We start from the raw sequence: 23370 nt of genomic DNA on the forward strand, positions 1-23370 counted from the left end.
AATTTAAAGATTAGTTCTGTAAATCAAAAATGCTTTGCGTTATTTTCAGGAAAATTTTCCTTACTTCAAAAACGTACGACTTTAAAAAAAGGGTGAAATTTGTCCTTAACTTAAACAAAAATAATTTTAATTATTATTTTTTTTTATTTAAAAGAAATTTGTGCTTAATATTGTGTAAATTGCGTATCCTAAAATTTAGTTTGCAAATCTTTAACATTAGGTCCAATAAGAAAAAATAAAAGCATCTTAAGTTGTAGTCTCCTCTTCTTTGGCTCGTGATCAATAGCTGAAAGATAACATATCTAGAACCGCTCAAGCTTTTTTTTGTCAGTATAGCCAATATTAACTTGACTTATAAGAATTTCACCGTTTCATTAAAATGAGCAATTTTCCAATTTTTAAACAAAACATTCATTCATTCGATTTAACAATAAAATAAAAACATTTCATATAAATTCAATGAGTAATAACTTTGATCCCCAGAATATGCTACATAAAATTATTTGATCGAAATACATAAAAATATGCATTAACACTTGTTAATAGTTAGTATGATACCAAATGTTAATCGAATTAATTACTTTTGTTACACCAGCCTTTGGAAATCCATTTTTTATGAAATTTGAGTATGATGAATTTTCGATATCATTATCGTATAAGTTCATTCAACTTCTACTGAATTCGTCTCATTTTTTATGGATATTGAACAATAAAAATCACTTAAAAACTCAAGTTTTTTGCAGAAAAAAAAAATGTTCACGTTATCGCAGAAAATGGTCATAATAATTGTGGAGACAAGCTGTTCGTCATGTTTTTTTTTTCGATTCAATTACATTTTAAATACATGCATATCCAGAGAATTTTCATGAATTATTTAACATCTGTCAATATGCGGAGAAGAATGCATGGACATTCTGATGTCTTTTTTTTCGTTATTTTCTCCATTATATTTTTATTCTGTTTGTTAATATTTTAAGTGTACTATCATGGCGTTTGACAAGAACTAAACTTTTTATACTATTTTTAGAAAAAAAAGCGAATTGCTTATCATTTTGAAAATTAAAGTTATAATAAACGTGTAAATTTTAAATTCTACAGATCAAAAAATAAGAATCAAATACACATATTTGAATTCGATGACAGTGAACAAATTCACAATACCGTTTTCACTTAAATTATATGCTTTAATTAAGTTTTTTTTTTTTTTTTTTAATTTGCAAAATAACACTAATTTTATACCAAATATAAAATTAATTTATAAAATCATTTACTATTAAAGCCGATCCGCACGAGATCCGCATTTGACTAAACATGAAGCCGTATACATGTTCGGAGAATTATTTCTAAGGGTTCATATGTCCCTAAAATCTCTTCACGACAAACGAAATTTAAAAAAAAAATTATGCGTTTTAAAAAAAAATTATAACCAAAAAGTTCCTTTGAAATAGAAATATGTTTTCGTAAACTTAATTTTTTCAGCTGAAATAAATGTAACAAATTGGTTGATATGATATGATAAAGTCAACTGGTAACAAAAGGCATATATTCTATTGTGGCCCTTGGCAACCTATTTTATATCTCCTCAAAAATATGTATATTTTATTTGTTCTTTTTATTTTTCTTCATGTTTTTTTCTCTTCGTGGAAAAGCGAGTATTGATAAACATTTAAGAATGGACCTTTTATTTTGTCAGATTCTGTGAACTTTCCTGCAAAGAATCCACAAAAATACAAAAGACCCTATTGCAATGAGAGATCAAAGGCAATCTTATCATATCTGTCTGTTCCTTTTTAGTATGAAATCAAATTATCGAAATTAAAATTCACTGAGGCATTACCGAATGTAATTTAATTATGAAGGGTCATGCCAGACAGTAATAAAAAAAGACTGAGTGTCCTATTATAAAGGGGAAATATTGGGAAATACATTAAAATGTTTAAAAATATGTATTTAAGAATTTTCATAAAACCGATACATTACTTATGTAATGTCTACTTTTAGGCTGAAAATATATGTGGAAGATCTCCACTACAAATATTGTTTGAAATTAGAGAAGAAAAATGTTTTGCTATTTTTTAGATGATATTTACTTTTAAGCGGTTATGTATATAGAGGTTTTCGAGCATACGTATTTATTTTTAATAAACTGGTCAAATTTTTAAAATCTCTTGCCATGACCACCAAATGTGTTTTTTTCCTTATTTTTAATTTAAAATAAATCTATACTTACCATCCTCCTTGTCGTGTTAGAGTAAATCCAAATCTCGAATCACGGTCCACAGACACTCTAATGCCAACAATACCCAATCCTTGTGGGGTTATTACTTGACCTCGCATAACAGATACACGGCTATATTAAATGAATAATTTATTCAATTATGGGGGAAGGGAAAAAAATAGACATATATTTCATTATTAACATTATAAAATTAATAAAATATCCGCTAATTGTTTGTAATGTAATGATGCAAATAAAAAAAATTAAAATATTTTTTTTTTAGTTTTTTATTGTTTGGTTTTAAAATGATTTTATGAATGCATTTGTTTTGTTTGTTGTAGAAACAAAAGTAGTAAATTATTTAATTTTGTAAAGTGTAAAATATTTAAGAAAAAATTTTTGTTTTTTTGTAAGAGCTAAATGAATGCAGCTAATATTTGCTTATGTATGAAACTATTAAAAAATATGAAAAATTTTTTTTGGTGTTTTATATACAATATTTTTATGAAAAAATTTGTAGAATAATTTTGCTAATAAAGATTTAAAATTGTGAAAAGTAAATGGAAAAAAGTTGGACGAGTAATGGAAATTGTTATTATAATAATTTTTGCAGAATTACTTATAAAAATTTTAACATATATTCATAGATATTCTAATGCTATGGCTGAAAGGAAAGTTCACAGCAATAAAAACATTCATAATCCGTAAAATAGAGAGGAGCACATTATAAACGTGACTCAAAGTGACTTTATATGCCTCACAATTTGGTGAAGTATATTTTTAAAGATATTTTTATGAATGAATATATGACTAAAGAAACCTTTATTCGCTACACAAAAAAATATTTTTTTTGTCTTCAATCACGAAATTAATTTATGTTTTTCTGTGTAGTAATCTGTCAATAAAATTGTTAATACTTAAAATTCTTAAATTTTTATACAATATTTATTTGGCTTTTATATGCATGAATTTAAGCTATTCAACTTTGAAAGCTGTAAATTTAGAGAAAAAAATCAAATTCTTGTCGTAATAGGAAGTGTATAAAAAATTCCCTTTTTTACTTTCTACGGTTAGGTTCCGATTAAAAATTCTTTGGAAGAGCTAGAAATGAATGAATGAATAAATGATTTCATAATTAAGTGTTAGAAAAATCTATCCCCCATGTTCCGACATTCTGAATCGCAAATCGTAAGAATTTAGTTTTTTTACAAAGAAAAAATTGAAATAGTATCGGACTTAAATTCAGTTTGTATTTAAACTTCTTATTAAAGAGAACTATGTCGGCAAATTTTAAATTTAGTTGTTTTAAGATTAAGAAAATATGGTCAAACAAAAATTTTGCGATTTGAGATTCCGAATATCGGAACATACTCCTATATGTATTGCCTACCGTTAGGCACCAATGGGAAAAAACTTTAGAAAGTTAGTCCAAACACTAAACATGTTTCAAGACTAAAATATTATTTTTGGAAGGGGTGAACCTAGAACATTTTTGTCCCAAAAATGTTGTTTTGTGGGCAAAAAATTATTCATTTTTGCCAAAATCAGCTACATAATTTTCGAATAAACTTAATATGGTTGCGACAAATATGTTCCATTTTCACCGTCCAAATAACATTTTGGTATTAAAACAGGTTTGGGGTGATCCTTATTCCTTTTCTGAGTGCAGAGTCGAGTGTTTCATCAATCAACTGATGTCGCCAGACATAACATCAAAGTATAACTGTTGTCTAGGAACTACTGCCTAGTTTTAGGCTTCAGTTAGAGAGTAACTTGTTCTCATTAGCAAAAAGAAACAACTTAAAAAGATGGCTAGTTCAAGCCTTAGGTTAGGTTAGGTTAGGTTAGGTGGCAGCCCGACGTATCAGGCTCACTTAGACTATTCAGTCCATTGTGAACCACATTGGTGAACTTCTCTCTTATCACTGAGTGTTGCCCGATTCCATGTTAAGCTCAATGACAAGGGACCTCCTTTTTATAGCCGAGTCCTAACGGCGTTCCAAATTGCACTGAAACCACTTAGAGAAGCTTTGAACCCCTCAGAAATGTCACCAGCATTACTGAGGTGGGATAATCCACCGCTGAAAAACTTTTTGGTGTTCGGTCGAAGCAGGAATCGAACCGACGACCTTGTGTATGCAAGGCGGGCATGCTAACCACTGCACCACGGTGGCTTTCTAGTTTAAGCCTTTATTGCCTACTATCAGGCGCCAATCGATTATTTTTATTATAGATGTTTCGAATATTCAATCGAAAGGACATTTGAAAAAGTTCATAAAAAATCGAAGTTAAATTTAAAATGGTTTTGAAATACACTAAAAAACTCCTAATAATATATTAATTTTTACTAAACTCTAACGTATGCTAAAAGAGCAGTATATCGTTGAATGTGTTGCCTACATTTAGCCTGGTACATAAAATTCTTCGAAGAAAACCAAGCACAAATATTTTAACTTTTTTTTATAATTTTTTATTTTATTATCATAAAACTAATAATTAGTTATTCCTCAATTTTTATATTTTAATGACTATTTTCCCAATAACAAAATTCCATTTGAAATAATAGCCTACCTTAAGGCGAACATATTTCTTGTTTTAATGGAAAATTAGAAATATACTTGAAACCTAATTACATAAAATTTGTGGCGCGAATCATATCCGCAATAGACCAATAACCTTGATTTTTATCTAAAAAAAATTAAAGTCGAAGTAATCTTTTTCGTAATACTCAAATTCGACAAATTGATTTTTGGTATTTTTGAAAATCAACTTACATTAATTGAGCAAATTTAAACATAACGGTAGTGTATAAACCTTTTTGTTGATTTCTTTAAAACTTATTGTAATTCCATTAATAAATTAAGTTATTTATTTATGTACTTGTAATTTCAATAACAATTTCCATTACACTCAATTTTGTAATAAACTGCAACTAACATGCATATATATCTTCTTTTTTTTTAATTTTTTATTTATTGTAGTTTGGCTAAACCCTAAGGGCTTTTACCATAAATACAAATTTTGAATATATATATATATATATTTTTTTTATTTTTTAATTTTTTTTTTTGCTAGCGTGGTGAAATTTAATTTTGATTTGAATTAAATGTGACAGAACTTAAATTACATTTATTTTTATATATATTTCTATAGAAAAATATTAAATTAAATAAATTTATGTTTATTAAAATATATGCGTTATACTAATATAAATATAACCCAAAGATTATGACATTTTTACAATAATTTTTTTTTTTTTGGTTTGGATTTAACTGTGGCAAAATTTATGTGTAATCCTATGGCTATGCCAGCCAAATGGTGGTTACAACAACAAAATGTATTTTTATGGTTTTATATGATATCACGACAAAGAGTTTTTGGTTTTCACGTAGTGTTATGGACCGAAAAGGACAATAAGGGAGGTGGGCCAGATAGCAAAAAAAAAATGTTAGTGGGAGGTTACTGGTAGTTAGTTTCATTTGTTCGAGTACCACAGCATAAAAGTGCAGATTCGTGTCTTACAATTGCCTCAGAACACTGAAATTTCCACCTTCCGCAAGCACGTACATTAGCGGGTCATAAAAGTTTGAGCACGTAGAAAATTATGTTAAAAAATTGTAGTTAATAAAATGAGAAAACATAACGCTTGAATTTCCTGCAAGCCACCAAGAAGAAATGACTAGCACATAAAATTTGTTGGCTTAATTTTATGATAACCAACAAAATGGGGGGCGGAAAAGGGTACAATGCCACCGCTTGATTCCCAAGATGCCTTTCCAGCGAGTGGGTGAAATTCAAAAATGAAACTGAAAGCCAGACACGAAGGCTCGTAACAAGGACATTTATATATAAATGTATGAAAACTCCTGGAATACAACGTAAGGTTAAACTTACAATTTATAATTTTTCATAATTTATGTATGGCAATTTTTATTAATGCCTTGCGCTTCGGGCAAGAAAAACCAAAATCATTTAGGCTTTGATGGCGTTCGGGACAATTACATTTAACGCCATTTCACATAGACTAATAATATTTTATTGTTTTGGTCGTAGCATACCGGAAGTCGATTATCCCTGTTGAAGGCATTATGAAGCAATGACATTTTAGGCTTAAGCCATATAAAAGTCTTATGAATTACTCCCTCATCCCCGCCCCCCCCCCCCTCGTTAAGTGAAGTTGCTCAGCTTTTAATGGGGTTTTTGTTATAACTATTTTAGTTTTGTGTTTTGTGAATTAAGAGAATAGGAATATTATGGTTATGGCTAAAAGCTTTCTTTTTTTTTGTTGGTTCCTTGTCTTACCGTTTTCTGGGTCATAAAACCCTCAGAAAAGTCATCAAAGTTTCATGCTTTAATACACTTGTCGTCGCCTTGGTCTCATCTTTGTTGTTTCATAATTTCGACATTCTAATGCTGTGGCTTGACTGCATTAAATCTATATATATATATATATATTTACACACAACATATATATTTGCCCGTTTGCCACAACATATGTAATACGCCTTAGCATATGTTATATTTAATAAAAATAAAAAAAAAACGAACACCCTATGATCATTCCCTGGCATATGTGTATAAATGCATGTGTATTTGTAGAAAATAAAAGAATGTATAGTCTTATGTGTGAACAGTGGGTGGTGTGTGAATGCGGGTAGTGTTTATGCGGCCATATTTTGCGGCTTTACTGGTTGACACAATTTTCTGAGGTTTTTATGAAATAAAATTGTTTTTCTAAGTTTCTTTTGTTGCTGTTGCTTTTTTTTGTTGCTGCTACAGATTTTGTTATTTTTCCGCTTTCGTTTTTTTTTGGCATTTTTATGTATTTGTGGTGTAAGCAACGTATGTTGTCATATCATAAAACTGAAAAGAGCCAAAAATGCCTCTTTCATCGACAAATGCCCAAAGCCTATAACAAAAAATAAGAAAAAAAAATCCTTTGTTTGCCATGGAGCAAAAGAAAGGAAAAGAATATCCGAAATGACAAGCCCAAAACGAAAGAAAATATGGCCTCCCCTAAAATGATATGTCTCAGAGACCAACATCAAACAATTTCAAAGTGATTCCTTTGCAAACATAGGAGAGAAACTGTGGCAAATGTTATTGACATTTTGCCAAAATAACAGCTTAAAGAATAAAACCACTATAACTGTTCACAGATTGCGGTTAGAGGATATAAAAGAAGAAAAAAAAAAACAGATCTCTTGGTTTTTTAATTAACTAACTTGATGTGAGGAGGCATGTAAGCGCTTAAGGCATTGTAAATTAAATCTACTATATATGTACACAAAAAAATTTCACGAATAATTTTCCAATTAAAATTTTAATTGAGTTTGAAAAAATATTCAATTAAAATTTTAATTGAATCAACAAATTTTTTAATTGAAACAAAAATCAATCACAACAATTAATAGTACCAATTAATTTTTTAATTGGATCAATTAATTTTTTAATTTACCTTCAATTAATTTTTTAATTGATACTATCATTTCTGTGATTGAAGACATTTCAATTAAAAAATTAATTGGATCAACTAATTTCGTGATTGAATAAGAAAAAATTTTTTTTGTGTGTAGCATACATTTAGGGTTAAGATATTTAAAATAAACCAAAGGCTTTTATTGGATACAAATTGGAAGTAGAGACTTGTTAATCATTTGAGTTGAGTAAAAGGTAGGATGAAGGATATACCTCAAATCTACTATATATGGGGCATACTTTCAGGCTTTTTAAGATATTTAAAATAAACCAAAGATTATTGGCTACAGATTGGAAGCAGATATTTAAGTATCATTTTGCATTGAAATGACCAAAAGTCAAAGTCGCATAGGGTGAAGGATACAACTATAGGGTACATTTTCTTAACTTTCACCAAATTTGAAGAAGCGAAAATCGGAAAATACATACATATTGGTGGCTACATCTAAATTTCTTAATTTATGAACTGTGACCAATTAAATCCTGAATATAAAGGAGTATAATATTTAAAATAGAATAAATGTAAATATTATCTTATTGCTTTCCCAAGTCCGTTATATATATGTTACAAAAAAAATTAGATGGCAAATACTTTTTAATATAATTATGGTTTACATATTTGAGTATACAAATGGACGAGATGGACGAATAGCCAGTTAAAAATCGTTCCAGAAAGTAAAGGTGGAATATGCAACCGCTTAAACCCTAAAAACATATGACAAAAAATCTTCCCCCTAATTCCTCCCAAAAGTATGTTATATTTTTCCCATTTTATGATTCTAATACAGTTAAATCATTTTTTAAATATAAATTTTTTTCATAGGGTCTATTTGTAAATATTGGGGAACTGTACGAAAAATAGGAATGAAGAGACGTTCAGGTGGCCGTGCAAAATTTGGTCCACATCGATCCATAATTACATATAGCCCCTATATAAACCGATTCCCCGATTTGGCTTGCGGAGCCTTTAAGAGAAGCAAATTTCATCCGATGCGGCTGAAATTTGGTACATGGTGTTAGTATATGGTCTCTAACAACCGTGCAAAAATTGGTCCACATCGATCCATAATTACATATAGCCCCCATATAAACCGATCCCCCGATTTGGCTTGCGGAGCCTTTAAGAGAAGCAAATTTCATCCGATCCGGTTGAAATTTGGTACATGGTGTTAGTATATAGTCTCTAACAACCACGCAAAAATTGGTCAACATCAGTCCATAATTGTATATAGCCCCCATATAAACCGATCCCCCGATTTGGCTTGCGGACCCTCTAAGAGAAGCAAATTTCATCCGATTCGGCTGAAATTTGGTACATGGTGTTAGTATATGGTCTCTAACAACCGTGCAAAATTTGGTCCACATCGATCCATAATTACATATAGCCCCCATATAAACCGATCCCCCGATTTGGCTTGCGGAGCCTTTAAGAGAAGCAAATTTCATCCGGTTCGGCTGAAATTTGGTACATGGTGTTAGTATATGGCCTCTAACAACTATGCAAAAATTCCACATCGGTCCATAATTATATATAGCCCCCATATAAACCGATCCCCAGAATTGGCTTGCGGAGCCTCTAAGAGAAGCAAATTTCTCCCGATCCGGCTGAAATTTGGTACATGATGTTAGTATATGGTCATTAATAACCATGCAAAAATTGGTCCACATCGGTCCATAATTATATATAGCCCCCATATAAACCGATCCCCAGATTTGACCTTCGGAGCCTTTAAGAGAAGCAAAATTCATCCGATTCGGTTGAAATTTGTTACATGATGTCAGTATATGGTATCCAACAACCATGCAGGAATTAGTTCATATCAGTCCATAATTATATATAGCCCCCATATAAACCGATCCCCAGATTTGACCTCTGGTGTCTTTTGTAGAAGCAAAATTCATCCGAGCTGGTTGAAATTTGGTACGTGGTGGTAGTATATGATATTTAAAAACCATGCCAAAAGTGGTCCATATCAGTCCATAATCATATATAGCCCCCATATAAACCGATCCCGAGATTTGGTTTTGGAAGCACTTGGAGGAGCAAATTTCATCCGAGTCAGTTGAAATTTGGTACATTGTGCTAGTTAACAACCATGCCTAACTAGGTCCATATCGGTCTATAGTTATATATATAGCCCTCAGATAAATCGATCCCCAATCACACAAAAATTATTTGTAGACTTACGTATACATAACTTTTTTTTTTAATATATACCACGTATGGACTAACTCACAATTTAGAAAACGATGTTAGGAAGTTTTAAGATACCTTGCCATCGGTAAGTATTACCACAACCCAAGTAATTCGATTGTGGATGACAGTCTTTCATAGAAGTTTCTACGCAATCCATGGTGGAGGGTACATAAGATTCGGCCTAGCCGAACTTACGGCCTAGCCGAACTTACGGCCTAGCCGAACTTACGGCCTAGCCGAACTTACTGCCTAGCCGAACTTACGGCCTAGCCGAACTTACGGCCGCATATACTTGTTCACATATTGATAAAATTTGCCAATATGCTAAGAAAGGTGAACATGGTATTTGCATTTTGTTAACAATTTATTTGAATATTTCTTGTTTTCGTTAACCATTATACTTCTTATAATAATTAGCTTAAATTTCTCTTCATATTTGTTATTCCTGATTGACTTTTTTAATACTTTCATAATTTTAATGACTATAATTATAGTATATAACATGGCAACAAACTCTGCTTGGTTTAAATATAAAATTGACGCAACGGTATATTAAAGTTTTCCTTATTTTTAAGCTTCTGACATCATTCATGGGATATTGTACTTCAATAATTTTGTCAGTATTATTAAATTACTAAATCACGAGTATTATGAAATGGCGTTGCTATTGAAATAATTCATCCTTCCCTTTTAGTGATTAGATCAAAATTTTCCCCAAACGAGCAAGGAAGGATTATATATGTAACATAGGCCTTCATTAGTGATTTAATACATTTCCCAATAACTAATGTTCACAAAATTCCAAGAAAAGACAAACATAATAATAATGTTGAATATTTAGCTAGAAACTGTAATAAACTGTGCCGTATTCATATCCAAATATATAATTTTTTTTGACGTCGAAACATTTGAATTGAAAATGTTAATGGTCGAAAGTAAGAACTAATAATCCCATATACGAGTATTATTCATAATTTTAGAAAAGACGAATTGAAGTATATACACCCATTGATTTCTTCATATAGAATATAAATATGTATTTAGTTATTTTTGTTTTCTTTAAAAAAATGGCAATTCACTACAAGGTTGGACCACTGACTTATATCAGTATGAGGAGTCGAGTACGTGCCATAAAATCTGCAAAAGTTAGTCTGCTTAGTTGATTAAGCAAATATCATGGATATATGTATAGGTGTCAATATTGCCATATGGAATTTTTCATGGACCATAAATTCTTTGCATGACCAATCACATATTGGATGATTTTTCCATTAGAGAAAAGAAAATTTCCAAAGTTCACTTCTCCAAATTGTAGGTCGTGGGGATCTATTTCTGTACTATATTAAAAAGTTGACAAACTATACTAACCGTAGTAGAAGAATAGCAATAGAAGAATTCTCAATTATCATTTATCCAATTGTAAGTGAAGATTGATCCTCTGCTAATTGATATGAGGATTGTTTTTTTTTTATACCCTGCGCCACACTGTGGAACAGGGTATTATAAGTTAGTGCATATGTTTGTAACACCCAGAAGGAGACGAGACAGACACATGGTGTCTTTGGCAATAATGCTCAGGGTGGGTCCCTGAGTCGATATAACCATGTTCGTCTGTCTGTGAACACATTTTTGTGATCAAAGTCTAGGTCGCAATTTAAGTCCAATCGCCTTAAAATTTGGAACATGTTCCTACTTTGGGTCAGAATAGAACCCTATTGATTTTGGAAGAAATCGGTTCAGATTTAGATATAGCTCCCATATATATCTTTCGCCCGATATGCACTAATATGGACCCAGCAGCCAGAGTTTTATACCGATTTGCTTGAAATTTTGTACAAACATAACACTTAGTCGTATAGTCAAGTGTGCAAAATTTGATTGAAATCTGTTCAGATATAGATATAGCTCCCATATATATCTTTCGCCCGATATGGACTTATATGGACCCAGAAGCCAGATTTTTGGACGAATTTGGTTGAAATTTTGCACTAGGAGTACAAGTGCAAAATTTGATTGAAATCGGTTCAGATTTAGATATAGCTCCCATATATATCTTTCGCCCGATATGCACTTATATGGACCCAGAAGCCAGAGTTTTATCCCGATTAGCTTGAAATTTTGCACAAGGAGTACAATTGGTAGTATAGTCATGTGTGCCAAATGTGATTGAAATCGGTTCAGATTTAGATATAGCTTCCATATATATTTTTCGCCCGATATGGACTTATATGGCCCCAGAAGCCAGAGTTTTGGCCCAATTTGGTTGAAATTTTGCACTAGGAGTACAATTAGTAATATAGTCATGTGTGCCAAATTTGATTGAAATCGGTTCAGATTTAGATATATCTCCCATATATAGCTTTCGCCCGATTTACACTCATATAACCACAGAGGCCAATTTTTAACTCGATTAAGTTGAAATTTTGCACAGGGAGTAGAATTAGCATTGTAGCTATGCGTGCCAAATTTGGTTGAAATCGGTTCAGATTTAGATATAGCTCCCATATATATGTTTTTCTGATTTCGACAAAAATGGTCAAAATACCAACATTTTCCTTGTAAAATCGCCACTGCTTAGTCGAAAAGTTGTAAAAATTACTGTAATTTTTCTAAACTTCTAATACATATATATCTAGCGATAAATCATAAATAAACTTTTGCGAAGTTTCCTTAAAATTGCTTCAGATTTAAATGTTTCCCATATTTTTTTACTAAAATTGTGTTCCACCCTAGTGCATTAGCCAACTTAAATTTTGAGTCTATAGATTTTGTAAAAGTCTATCAAATTCTGTCCAAATCGAGTGATATTTAAATGTATGTATTTGGGACAAACCTTTATATATGCACCCAACACATTTGAAGGATGTGATATGGTATCGAAAATTTAGACTTTCTTTACTTGTTTTTTTTTTTTTGTTTTTTTTTTTTTTTTTTGCAAAAGCCATTTATCGTTCACATATTTTCAGTGTTAGCGATCCGACTCAGTTTATGTCCCTAACCTAGGCGGCTATGTATGGTTGGTCTTTATCTACTAGGCTAGGTTAAGTTAGGTGGCATCCCGATGTATCAGGCTCACTTAGACTATTCAGTCCATTGTGATACCACATTGGTGAACTTTTCTTATCACTAAGCTCAATGACAAAGCCATATATTTGGTCCGATAAGTACTTAATCTCTAGACTCAAGAGAAAAATACTAATGTGTAGTATACTCATGGAGCCACTGTGAAGCTACTGTTAGAATGCTCGCCTTGTATACAAAGGCCAAAAAGTTTTTCAGCGGTGAAGGCTATCGTGAGACCAAAGATTGAAAATTTAAAATATTTTCCTTGTCCAAATGTCAATAAACTTTTCAATGAAGTCGGTTTGTCCTTATCACTTCACTAGTGATTCGACTTAAAAATGGGTTTATTCACATGAAAGAAATTTCTGTTGGACTAAGGTCGACCTGGCTTTAAATTCTTCAAAATTAAAGAAATCTTCTTTAAATATTATGAGTTCATGTATCTTTTTGTAGCTAAAAAATACACAAAAAAACTAAACCAACCAGAGAAATATAGATTTATTTTAGAAAATGTTAACTAAAATAAGTTTCTATTTGCAAAATTGTACAAATAAATACTTTTTGTTAAATTGAAGAAAATTTATTAAAAATAGAATTTTTTCTGTTACAGTAATTTTTTGTTTGTTTTTGAGACAATTTCATATGTTGAAGGAAAAAATTAGATTTAAAAATGGTCAAAATGTCTTTAGCGCTGTACAAAGTTCAAGATAGGATAAAAGTTTAGCAAAATTTACTATTTTGAGAGATTTAAGATCAAGGTATATATCAAGGTTTCAAAACTCATATTTAAAAGAGAATAGCATCTTAAATGTATGCTTACATCAATTTTCGTTTTTTATTTGGGGTCGAGATCAATATAAAAATCAATAGTGTAAAGACAAAATTTTTTGCAGGCTATTTTTATAGTGCTGATGATATGGCTATTTGGTCAATTCAACCACATTGGCAACGCTGTAAAATGTAAGGCACAAACATAGTTGAATGTATGCGTGTGAATGGCTAACATAAATATGTGTATACATATGAAAATATGAGTTCACATGTGTCATGTAATGTGGGTCATCTGTTACGCTTATGGTAAGTCCGCCTTTGTGTGTGTGTGTGTGTGTATCGTTTTATGTCAGCATTGGTGGTAAAAGCATGAAATGTTTTCCTTCACTTCGACTCCTCAAATGCTCAAGACAAATATGTCAACCTTATTTGATGGTCCTCGGTGTATATGTGTATGTGTATAATGCCTTGAGATTACCCAGCAACCAAATGCCTTGGAGGAGACAAACTGATATGTGAATACGAAAAAAGTTTTGTTGCACTATAGAAACGATCTATGCTTTGGTTTAACGCCCCGCAATGACACATAGGGTATAAAATCTTTGTACCACATATAGTAATTGCAATGGTTTAAATGTATGCGTGTGTGTATGTGTGTGTGCCGATGTGGGTTTAATAACACATGATACTCGTATGCATGTTACATAAAATATACACAATACATTTATGTTATATATCGTTATATTTTTCACATATTTTCTTGTATGTACCTTCTATGTATGACGAGTATATTTGGATTTTCTGATACTTATGTTGCACGTAAGTAATTAATATCTTGGCAATGCATATAGAAAATAATAGGAGAATAAGTATTGCATATTTTTCGGTACAGAATTCATATACATCAATGTTACAGTGCAAATAAATAAATATCATATAACTGTTGCATAGCAACGGTTTTTAAATTAGATTTTATTGTAATATTATGAATAATTAATTAAATCCGGATGTAATGATTTCAGAGAACATGAGTATTATAAAGGGTGATAGATTAGCAATTTTTAGCAACACTGGTTTGAAGAGCTGACGCATATTTCGAGTTTTTTTTCATTTTCAAACATCTTCAGTATGGTCTATAATTTAACCCTGAATGAGTCTTATATACGAACAAGGCTTGCAAATAATTAAATTTTATTATCGAAATGCGTGCTCTGTTAATAAAGTTCATCATAATTTTTTGATCGAAAAATTGTGTTCAGCGACGAAGCCTATTTTTGGCTTAAAGAGTATGGAAATAAGCATAATTTTCTATTTTAAAGTGAAGATCAGCCTTCAGAAAAAGTCACAGTTTAAAACTATGAATGGAGAGCACTACCGTGAGATAATATCCAATTTTTTTTTTATCCAAAATGCAAGAACTTGTCTAGCATGACATATGGTGCCACATGCACGCGTAACAATGAAGGGTGAGTTCAGTGAATATTTTGTCATGTTCGGGATCGGTCAGTTGCCCGCCTAAATCGTGCGGTTTAAGGCATTTAGAGTATTTTTTGTGGGGCTATGTTAAATCTTATGTCTATACAGATAAGACTGCATGTATTGCCGAAATGTTCGCAAGAGTATTTCAAAATTTGACTAAGCGGATGAACCATTTTTCTTCTAGATCCCAATAAATGCAAACTTATGCACTCGATCTTGTTTGTTCTTAACAAATTTTTCTAAAATTTAATTTAAAAAATTTTGAAAATATGCAAATTACAGCTCGCAGTTTTAGTTCGATTGTCCTAAAATTTGGTATATGGTCCTGTTTCGGCTCAAATACGATCCATATTGATTTTGGAAAAAATTGGTTCAGATTTAGATATAGCTGTCATATATATTTTTCACCGATCTGGTCATAATTGGCGTGTATATCCACCGATCTTCCTCAAATTCCGTACATCCGAATATTTTATGGGTCTCGAAAAACTTGCAAAATATCAGCCAAATCGGTTCAGATTTAGATATAGCTCCCATATATAGCTTTCGCCCGATTTACACTCATTTGCCCACAGAGGCCTTCCTCAAATTCCGTACATCCGAATATTTTATGAGTCTCGAAAAACTTGCAAAATATCAGCCAAATCGGTTCAGATTTAGATATAGCTCCCATACATAGCTTTCGCCCGATTTACACTCATTTGCCCACAGAGGCCAATTTTTTGCTCCGATTTAGTTGAAATTTTGCATAGAGAGTAGAATTAGCATTGTAACTATGCGTGCCAAATTTGGTTGAAATCGGTTCCGATTTGGATATATCTCCCATATATAGCTTTCGTCCGATTTACACTCATATGACCACAGAGGTCAATTTTTTACTCCGATTTAGTTGAAATTTTGCACAGAGAGTAGAATTAGCATTGTAGCTATGCGTGCCAAATTTGGTTGACATCGGTTCAGATTTAGATATAGCTCCCATATATATGTTTTTCTGATTTCGACAAAAATGGCCAAAATACCAACATTTGTTAAATCGCCACTGCTTAGTCTAAAAGTTGTAAAAATGACTCTAATTTTCGTATACTTCTAATACATATATATCGAGCGATAAATCATAAATAAACTTTTGCGAAGTTTCCTTAAAATTGCTTCAGATTTAAATGTTTCCCATATTTTTTTATTAATATTGTGTTCCACCCTAGTGGAAATTTTGAGTCTATAGATTTTGTAAAAATTATTATGGGCTTCAAACGACCCACAATACCATCATACGTTGCATAAAAGTATGTCTTCGCTGGTTTCGCGTATTCCCCTTCCGGCGAAGCACCGTCTTGAGATGGTCGACATTTTTGTCTGTTATAGGGGCAATCTTTCTCTGTGAAATGCCCAAAGTGCAAAAGTTCAACGGATTTAGATCCGGAATTTTTGTGGCCATTGTGCGGTAGAAATGGAGCGAGGAACTCCCTTTTTATGGCAGTCTTGCTTCAATAAAGTCTCTAGGATATTTTCCGAAAATAATCTGCATTCGTTTTACACCCACGGTCGATGAATACGAGCAGGAAGCGACTACAGGCCATTACGGGGGCCCACACTATACTATCGACGGCGTTTGTGTTCTGGTCGAATCGAAGGTGTACATATTTAGCTGTTCTGGGAGCCACCGTGGTGCAATGGTTAGCATGCCCGCCTTGCATACACAAGGTCGTGGGTTAGATTCCTGCTTCGACCGAACACCAAAAAGTTTTTCAGCGGTGGATCATCCCACCTCAGTAATGCTGGTGACATTTCTGAGGGTTTCAAAACTTCTCTAAGTGGTTTCATTGCAATGTGGAACGCCGTTCGGACTCTGCTATAAAAAGGAGGTCCCTTGTCATTGAACTTAACATGGAATCGGACACCATTCAGTGATAAGAGAGAAGTTCGCCACTGTGGTATCACAATGGACTGAATAGTCTAAGTGAGTCTGATACATCGGGCTGCCACCTAACCTAACCTAACTATCAATGGAATACATTTGTCAGATTTCAGACAATCGGTTTAGAATTGATGCAATCAAAAATTTGTTGCAATATATACCAGCCACAATGTATATTACATTACCATCACTTATTTACGGTTCTTATACAACATGTAATTAATTTTCAAACATATTAAATTTTGTTGTTGTTGCCAGAGTTAACAAATAGGTAAAAACAAGAAAAGAGAAAGCTCTCTAAACTCTCTAAATCGTAAGGTTCCCTATGAAATATGATGTATTTCAGACATTAGTGGATATAACATAAATTTTAAAGTTGAACATTTTTTAGCTTCAGCTCTTCAGATATCTATGGTTTTAGTTAAAAACACTTTTGTTTTGCCAGTTTTGGTTGAGGCTTTGCTTTTGTTTTTGTAATAGGGGGAAAGAAAATAATAAAAGTTTGTTATAACCCGAAAACCTTACATTTACTACACTGATACTACTATGGCTACACCTATACGCTTCATCTTGGGGCCAAGCATAGCTTCTGTCTAGAGAACATCCTTATAAAGTTCGGCAAATAATGTTAGCGTAAATTTTAGCTCTATCACTACATTTTTTGTTCCATAGTTTCGACTAATTCCTATTGCGAGCTAGAAACAAAAAACAAACCGACTAGAGGAAAAAGTTTCCATATATCCCAGGCTAAATGCTTAGGTCTCTACCCACATCACAAATGGAGAAAACGTAACGAAGGTCTCGTGTATGGAGCTTAAATGAATGTTTTAATTTAAGGTGATTATGGGGTTTTTGACCAACTTTTTCTTTTTGAAGGTTTTTTTTCTATTCAGTATTCTCTTCATATCTTTCGTCCAAGTGCAGATTTCTTGAAATGAATCCGATTTCATTGGTTTGCTTATATGTATGTCTGCTCAATTCTATTCGAGCATTAATAAAGTTTTAGTTTTATTTCTTATTCTTCATTAGTTTGCTTCTTGAGTATTGTTAAGTATGCACGTGTATGTGTGTGAGTGTGTGTGTCTGTTTATGTGCAGAAAGAGAGTTTCTTCAGTTTTGCTTTATTACATTGTAGAAATGAGTTATGTGTATATATATATGTAAGGAATCTACTACTTGCCATAGCTTTTCTAAGACTTATTAGAGCTTTTACCTAATTACGAAACGTCTTTTGATTAATGCCTATAATTTGATGGCATTAATTTAATAACATGCCATGATAACAATAGAAGAAAGTATGTGTTTCTAGGAAATATGTGAACTTTAGAAAATGGATTGTGGATTGTAATGGATTGTGAGCATATAAATATTTTTTGTTTTCCCCTAAAAGTATACTACGAAATTAGTTTTTATACATAAAACTCGCATTATATGATTTTGATATTTATTATTGTTTGGATCTTAAGTGTGCAATTTATTGAATGAATTGAAATACAATAAAGTAATTACGAAATGTATTCAAACTTTCTGTATTCATTTTAGCCTTGGAAATAACATAAAAAAACATTGTATTGCGTTAAAAAAGAGAGTGTAAACAAATAAATACGGCCGTAAGTTCGGCCAGGCCGAATCTTATGTAGAAACTTCTACTAATGACGGTCATCCACAATTAAATTACTTGGGTTGCGGCCGATGGCAAGGCATCTTAAAACTTCTAAATTGTAAGTTAGTCCATGCGGGATATATAGTAGACAAAAGAAAGTTCCATTAAACACGTATATATTCAGTTCTTGACCGATATATATAGGAAAGAGATAATTACGAAACGATATGAACTTTTGTGCGGTAATTATACAGCCAGAATTGAAATATGCGGGTCGCTTTATATTGGGGGCTATATACAATTATGAACACGAGCCTACCAAAAATAACAGATTTTTTACTGTTTGGTAGATTGGTAGAATTATTGATGTTTTGGAAGATTTTGCTAAATATTCCTCTCCAACTATGAAAGGCTTCATGGATTTTCTACAGAAATAACATTTTGACAATATTTTCTATAGAAATCAAATACTGACAAAATTTTCTATAGAAATAAAATTCTGACAAAATTTTCTATAGAAATAAATTTTTGACAGAATTTTGTATAGAAATTATATTTTGACAAAAATTTTTATAGAAATAAAATTTTGACAAACTTTTAATAGAAATAAAATATTGACAAAATTTTCTATAGAAATATAAAATTTTGCCACAATTTTCAATGGCAATAAAATTTTGGTAGATTATTTTTGGCTCGAGTGGCAATTGTGACTTTTCTGTGATTGGGGATCGGTTTATTTGGGGGCTATATATAATATAGATCGATACGGACCAATTTTGGCATGGTTGTTATCGGCCGCACACTAGCGAAATGTACCAAATTTTAACCGGATCGGATGAATTTTGCTCCTTCAAGAGGCTCTATATAATAATATGGACCAATTTTTGCATGGTTGTTAGAGACTATATACCAACACCATGTTCAAAATTTCAGCCGGATCGGATGAAATTTGTTTCTGTTAGAGGCTGCGCAAGTCAAATCTGGGAATCGGTTTATATGGGGGCTATATATAATTGTGAACCGATATGGACCAATTTCTGCATGGTTGTTAGAGATCACATACTAACACCATGTAGCAAATTTTTAGCCCAATCGGATGAAATACGCTTCTCTTAGAGGCTCCGCTAATCAAATCTGGGAATCGGTTTATATGGGGACTATGTATAATTGTGAACCGATATGGACCAATTTTTGCATGGTTGTTAGAGACTTATAGCAAGATCATCTACCAAATTTCAGTCGGATCGGATGAAATTTGCTTCTCTTTGAGGCTCCGCAAGCCAAATCTGGGGATCGGTTTATATGGGGGCTATATATAATTATGGACCGATGTGGACTAATCTTTGCATGCTTTTTAGAGACCATATACCAACATCATGTACCAAATTTCAGCCACATTGGCTGAAAAATGCTTCTCTTAGAGGTTCACAATGGACTGAATAGTCTTAGTGAACCTGAAATTTAATCGGACTGCCATTTTAACCTTTAGAGGTTCTGCAAGCCAAATCTGGGGATCCGTTTATATGGGGTCTATATATAATTATGGACCGATGTGGACCAATTTTTGCATGATTGTTAGTGACTATATACCAATACCATGTTCCAAATTTCAGCCGGACCGGGTGAAATTTGCTTCTCTTAGAGGGTCCGCAAACCAAATCAGGGGATCGGTTTATATGGGGGCTATACATATTTATGGACAGATGTGGACCAATTTTTGTATGGTTGCTATATACCATATACCAAGATCATGTACAGTCATGTCAGTCGGATCGTATGAAATTTGCTTCTCTTAGAGGGTCCGCAAACCAAAACTGGGGATCGGTTTATGTTACTTTTATATCGAATTTTATCTCATCATATAGGTATACCTCCGCTTAGATATAAAGGGGTCCAGTTTGATATCTAATCATATCTGATTAGATCCCCTAATTTTTACACGGGTATTAGGATGTGTCTTTTGGAAAGGGTCCAAGTCGTTTACTAAAGTATACATTTACCAAACCTATGTTAAAGTGATCGGTCTCTTCCATACGGTTTAACCAGAACTGAGACTGGTCCATACACAGAAAAAAAAAATTCACGAAAATTTTTCCAATTAAAATCTTAATTAATTTAAAAAAAATATTCAATTAAAAGTTCAATTGATTCAACAAATATTTTAATTGAAATAAAAATCAATCACACAAATTAATAGTATCAATCAATTTTTTAATTGGATCAATTAATTTTTTAATTAACTGTCAATTAATTTTTTAATTGATACTATCATTTCTGTGATTGAAGACATTTCAATTAAAAAATTAATTGGATTAATTAATTTCGTGATTAAATCAGAAAAAAAATTTTGGTGTGTTCACATCAGGTACTAGTTCTGTAACGGTTCCAGGTCTGATCCACACGGTTTACATACAGAAAATTTTCAAATATGTCACTACAAATTACACAGTTCATTTTCATATTTGTATTAACCAACTTCTATAAATTTTCATTTTTATCTAGACTAAGGTAAAAGCCGCATTATAGGCTTTTCCACACAAAGCATTTCTGCCCATCAATTTAACTCTAAGGAATATTCAAATTTGTAAAGCAGACAGTTGCTTCTTTTTACCTGAGTAAATATTTCATAAAACTAAAAGGTTTCCTTCATGTCTGCCTAATGATTATCACTTTTTATTTGCCAACTCTAGAAATGTGTTGACATATATCAAATGGTATACAACAAAAAAAACACAAACAAGAGAAGGCCAGTTTCATTCTTTCTTTTCTAACGCTATTTTTTGTATTTCACAATTTTCCACTTAGATATTCAAGAGAAATGAAGACATTCTTTCATTCATATATATTTTTTTGTTTTTTGCTATTTTAATAGCATTTCATATGGAGAGGTTATAAGTAGAGTGAAGCCGTTTATTATGTTTTTGCACACAGAAAAAAGAGTGTTTTGAAGATATACAAATACATATAAATTAAACTTAATTTAAGAAATATTTTTAAAATGATCATATTAGTAAAACTCAGCTATATGGGTTTCAATGAATCAATTTGTTTAATACTTTGTTTATTAAAAAAAATATCACTATACATAACTTTGGGCTAAATGCGAAAATTAGTCTACTACAAATGAAACAAATATGAGCCCATATATCTTGCTATCTATTCATCCGTCGAACGGAACGGACCTGTTTTTTAATAGCAGATAAACTCATCGTAAGAATTTCAAGTGCGGTGGGATATTAAGCCACCATGCACCGAAATTCAAATTCATCCACTGGGTTGCTAACTTCAGGGCCCAGTGGACGGGTATCGACTGAAGTTATAAATCTGGGCAATGGCCAATAGTTAGGTCCAATTAGTCGACCTGTAGACGGGTCGACAGGTGGCGACACTTTGACAAGTCGAACTTTTTCTAAGGTAACGACATCAAAAGGAGGTAATCCCTCCCGAAAGAGATTCAAGGAACGCAGAAATGCTTTGTTTATCCTAAAGAAGTTAGGATCAGTCGACCCAAGCACGCTGTCGGCTAAACAAAGCGATTCCTTAAAATGGGTTCAAGGAATTCTTGAGACTGGAAAAAGGGAACGATCACCGGATGAGCTTCCGTCCTCCAAAAGGGATCAAAGATCGTTTGCCTCAGTTGCTAAAGACAGCCTTGTGATGGCTATCATTAATAAAGGAGCATTGGACGGTATGGTTCCAAAGCAAAAATGGGGGGAAATTGAGAATGCTCTGTCTGTCGTCTACTCACAGGTGCTGGAAAAGTTTCCCGGCCCAGATCCTCGACACCAAGAGGCTGGTTGGTATCAAGGACGATTTAAGCTAGTCGCATTTGAGGACCAGAGGTCTATAGAATGTTTTAAAGCTGCTCTGATACTAATTGGTGAAGTTTGGGAAGGAGCTGCTCTAGAGTTAGTCGAGAAGAAAGACATACCGGCTAGACCTAGAGCACATGCCTGGATACCTGCAAACCCTTCTGACCCTGAATCTATTTTAAATAGACTGAAACGATGCAATCCAGATCTTCCAACAGCTGATTGGAAGGTTGGCCGTTTGGATGAAGTGGATGGACCAAGACGGCATGCAGTGTTTATATTGAACACTCAGCCTTTGCCACATCTAGCAAAGTCTCAGGGCCGTGTATGTTATGGCTTTCATTATATCCAAATGAAGGTTTATAAAAACGATCAGCTAAATGATTTAGAAATGGACAAGCCTCTGTCTGAATCAGAAATAAGCGGATCCTCTTGCGAAGTCGAGGGAGATACCAAAGTTGAAGACATGGATAGATACCGTATGCACCAAAGTTGAACCTATGGTTATTGCGAGAGTCACCGAGATCTCTGAAGAGAACATTCTTGATGACTCGATTGAAGCGGCTGATGTGACGGTTGCTGAAAATCTCGATGGTCCTACGGATCCTCCAGATAAATATTCATCACTGTAAGGCTGCATGTGCTGCCTTACAGTGATGATGCAAATTCAGTGCAATGGCTGTTGAAATAGAGGACTTCCTTCCTATGACAAGCCCATATTAAATTCATTGCATCTGAGCCAATTTTTCAACACTTCGGGATCTGAAAAGAACATTTTCGCTACTGTTTTTGGCAACGCTATTTTTGCTGGGGTAATAACTTGGGAAGAACTAC

The 23370-nt window shown here is 32.6% G+C and overlaps 1 protein-coding gene across 1 annotated transcript in view; it reads right to left on the bottom strand.

The window, feature by feature from the left end:
* Positions 1-23370, bottom strand: part of Ten-a (Teneurin-a transmembrane protein) — a 610089-nt gene that overhangs the window by 42308 nt on the left and 544411 nt on the right. Inside the window, exon 11 of the mRNA XM_075299300.1 lies at positions 2231-2350. Coding sequence (XP_075155415.1) covers positions 2231-2350 — 120 coding nt within the window. The remainder of the gene's footprint in view (positions 1-2230; positions 2351-23370) is intronic.

This window comes from Haematobia irritans, chromosome 3, assembly GCF_050003625.1.
Source record: "Haematobia irritans isolate KBUSLIRL chromosome 3, ASM5000362v1, whole genome shotgun sequence".
NCBI lineage: Eukaryota > Metazoa > Arthropoda > Insecta > Diptera > Muscidae > Haematobia > Haematobia irritans.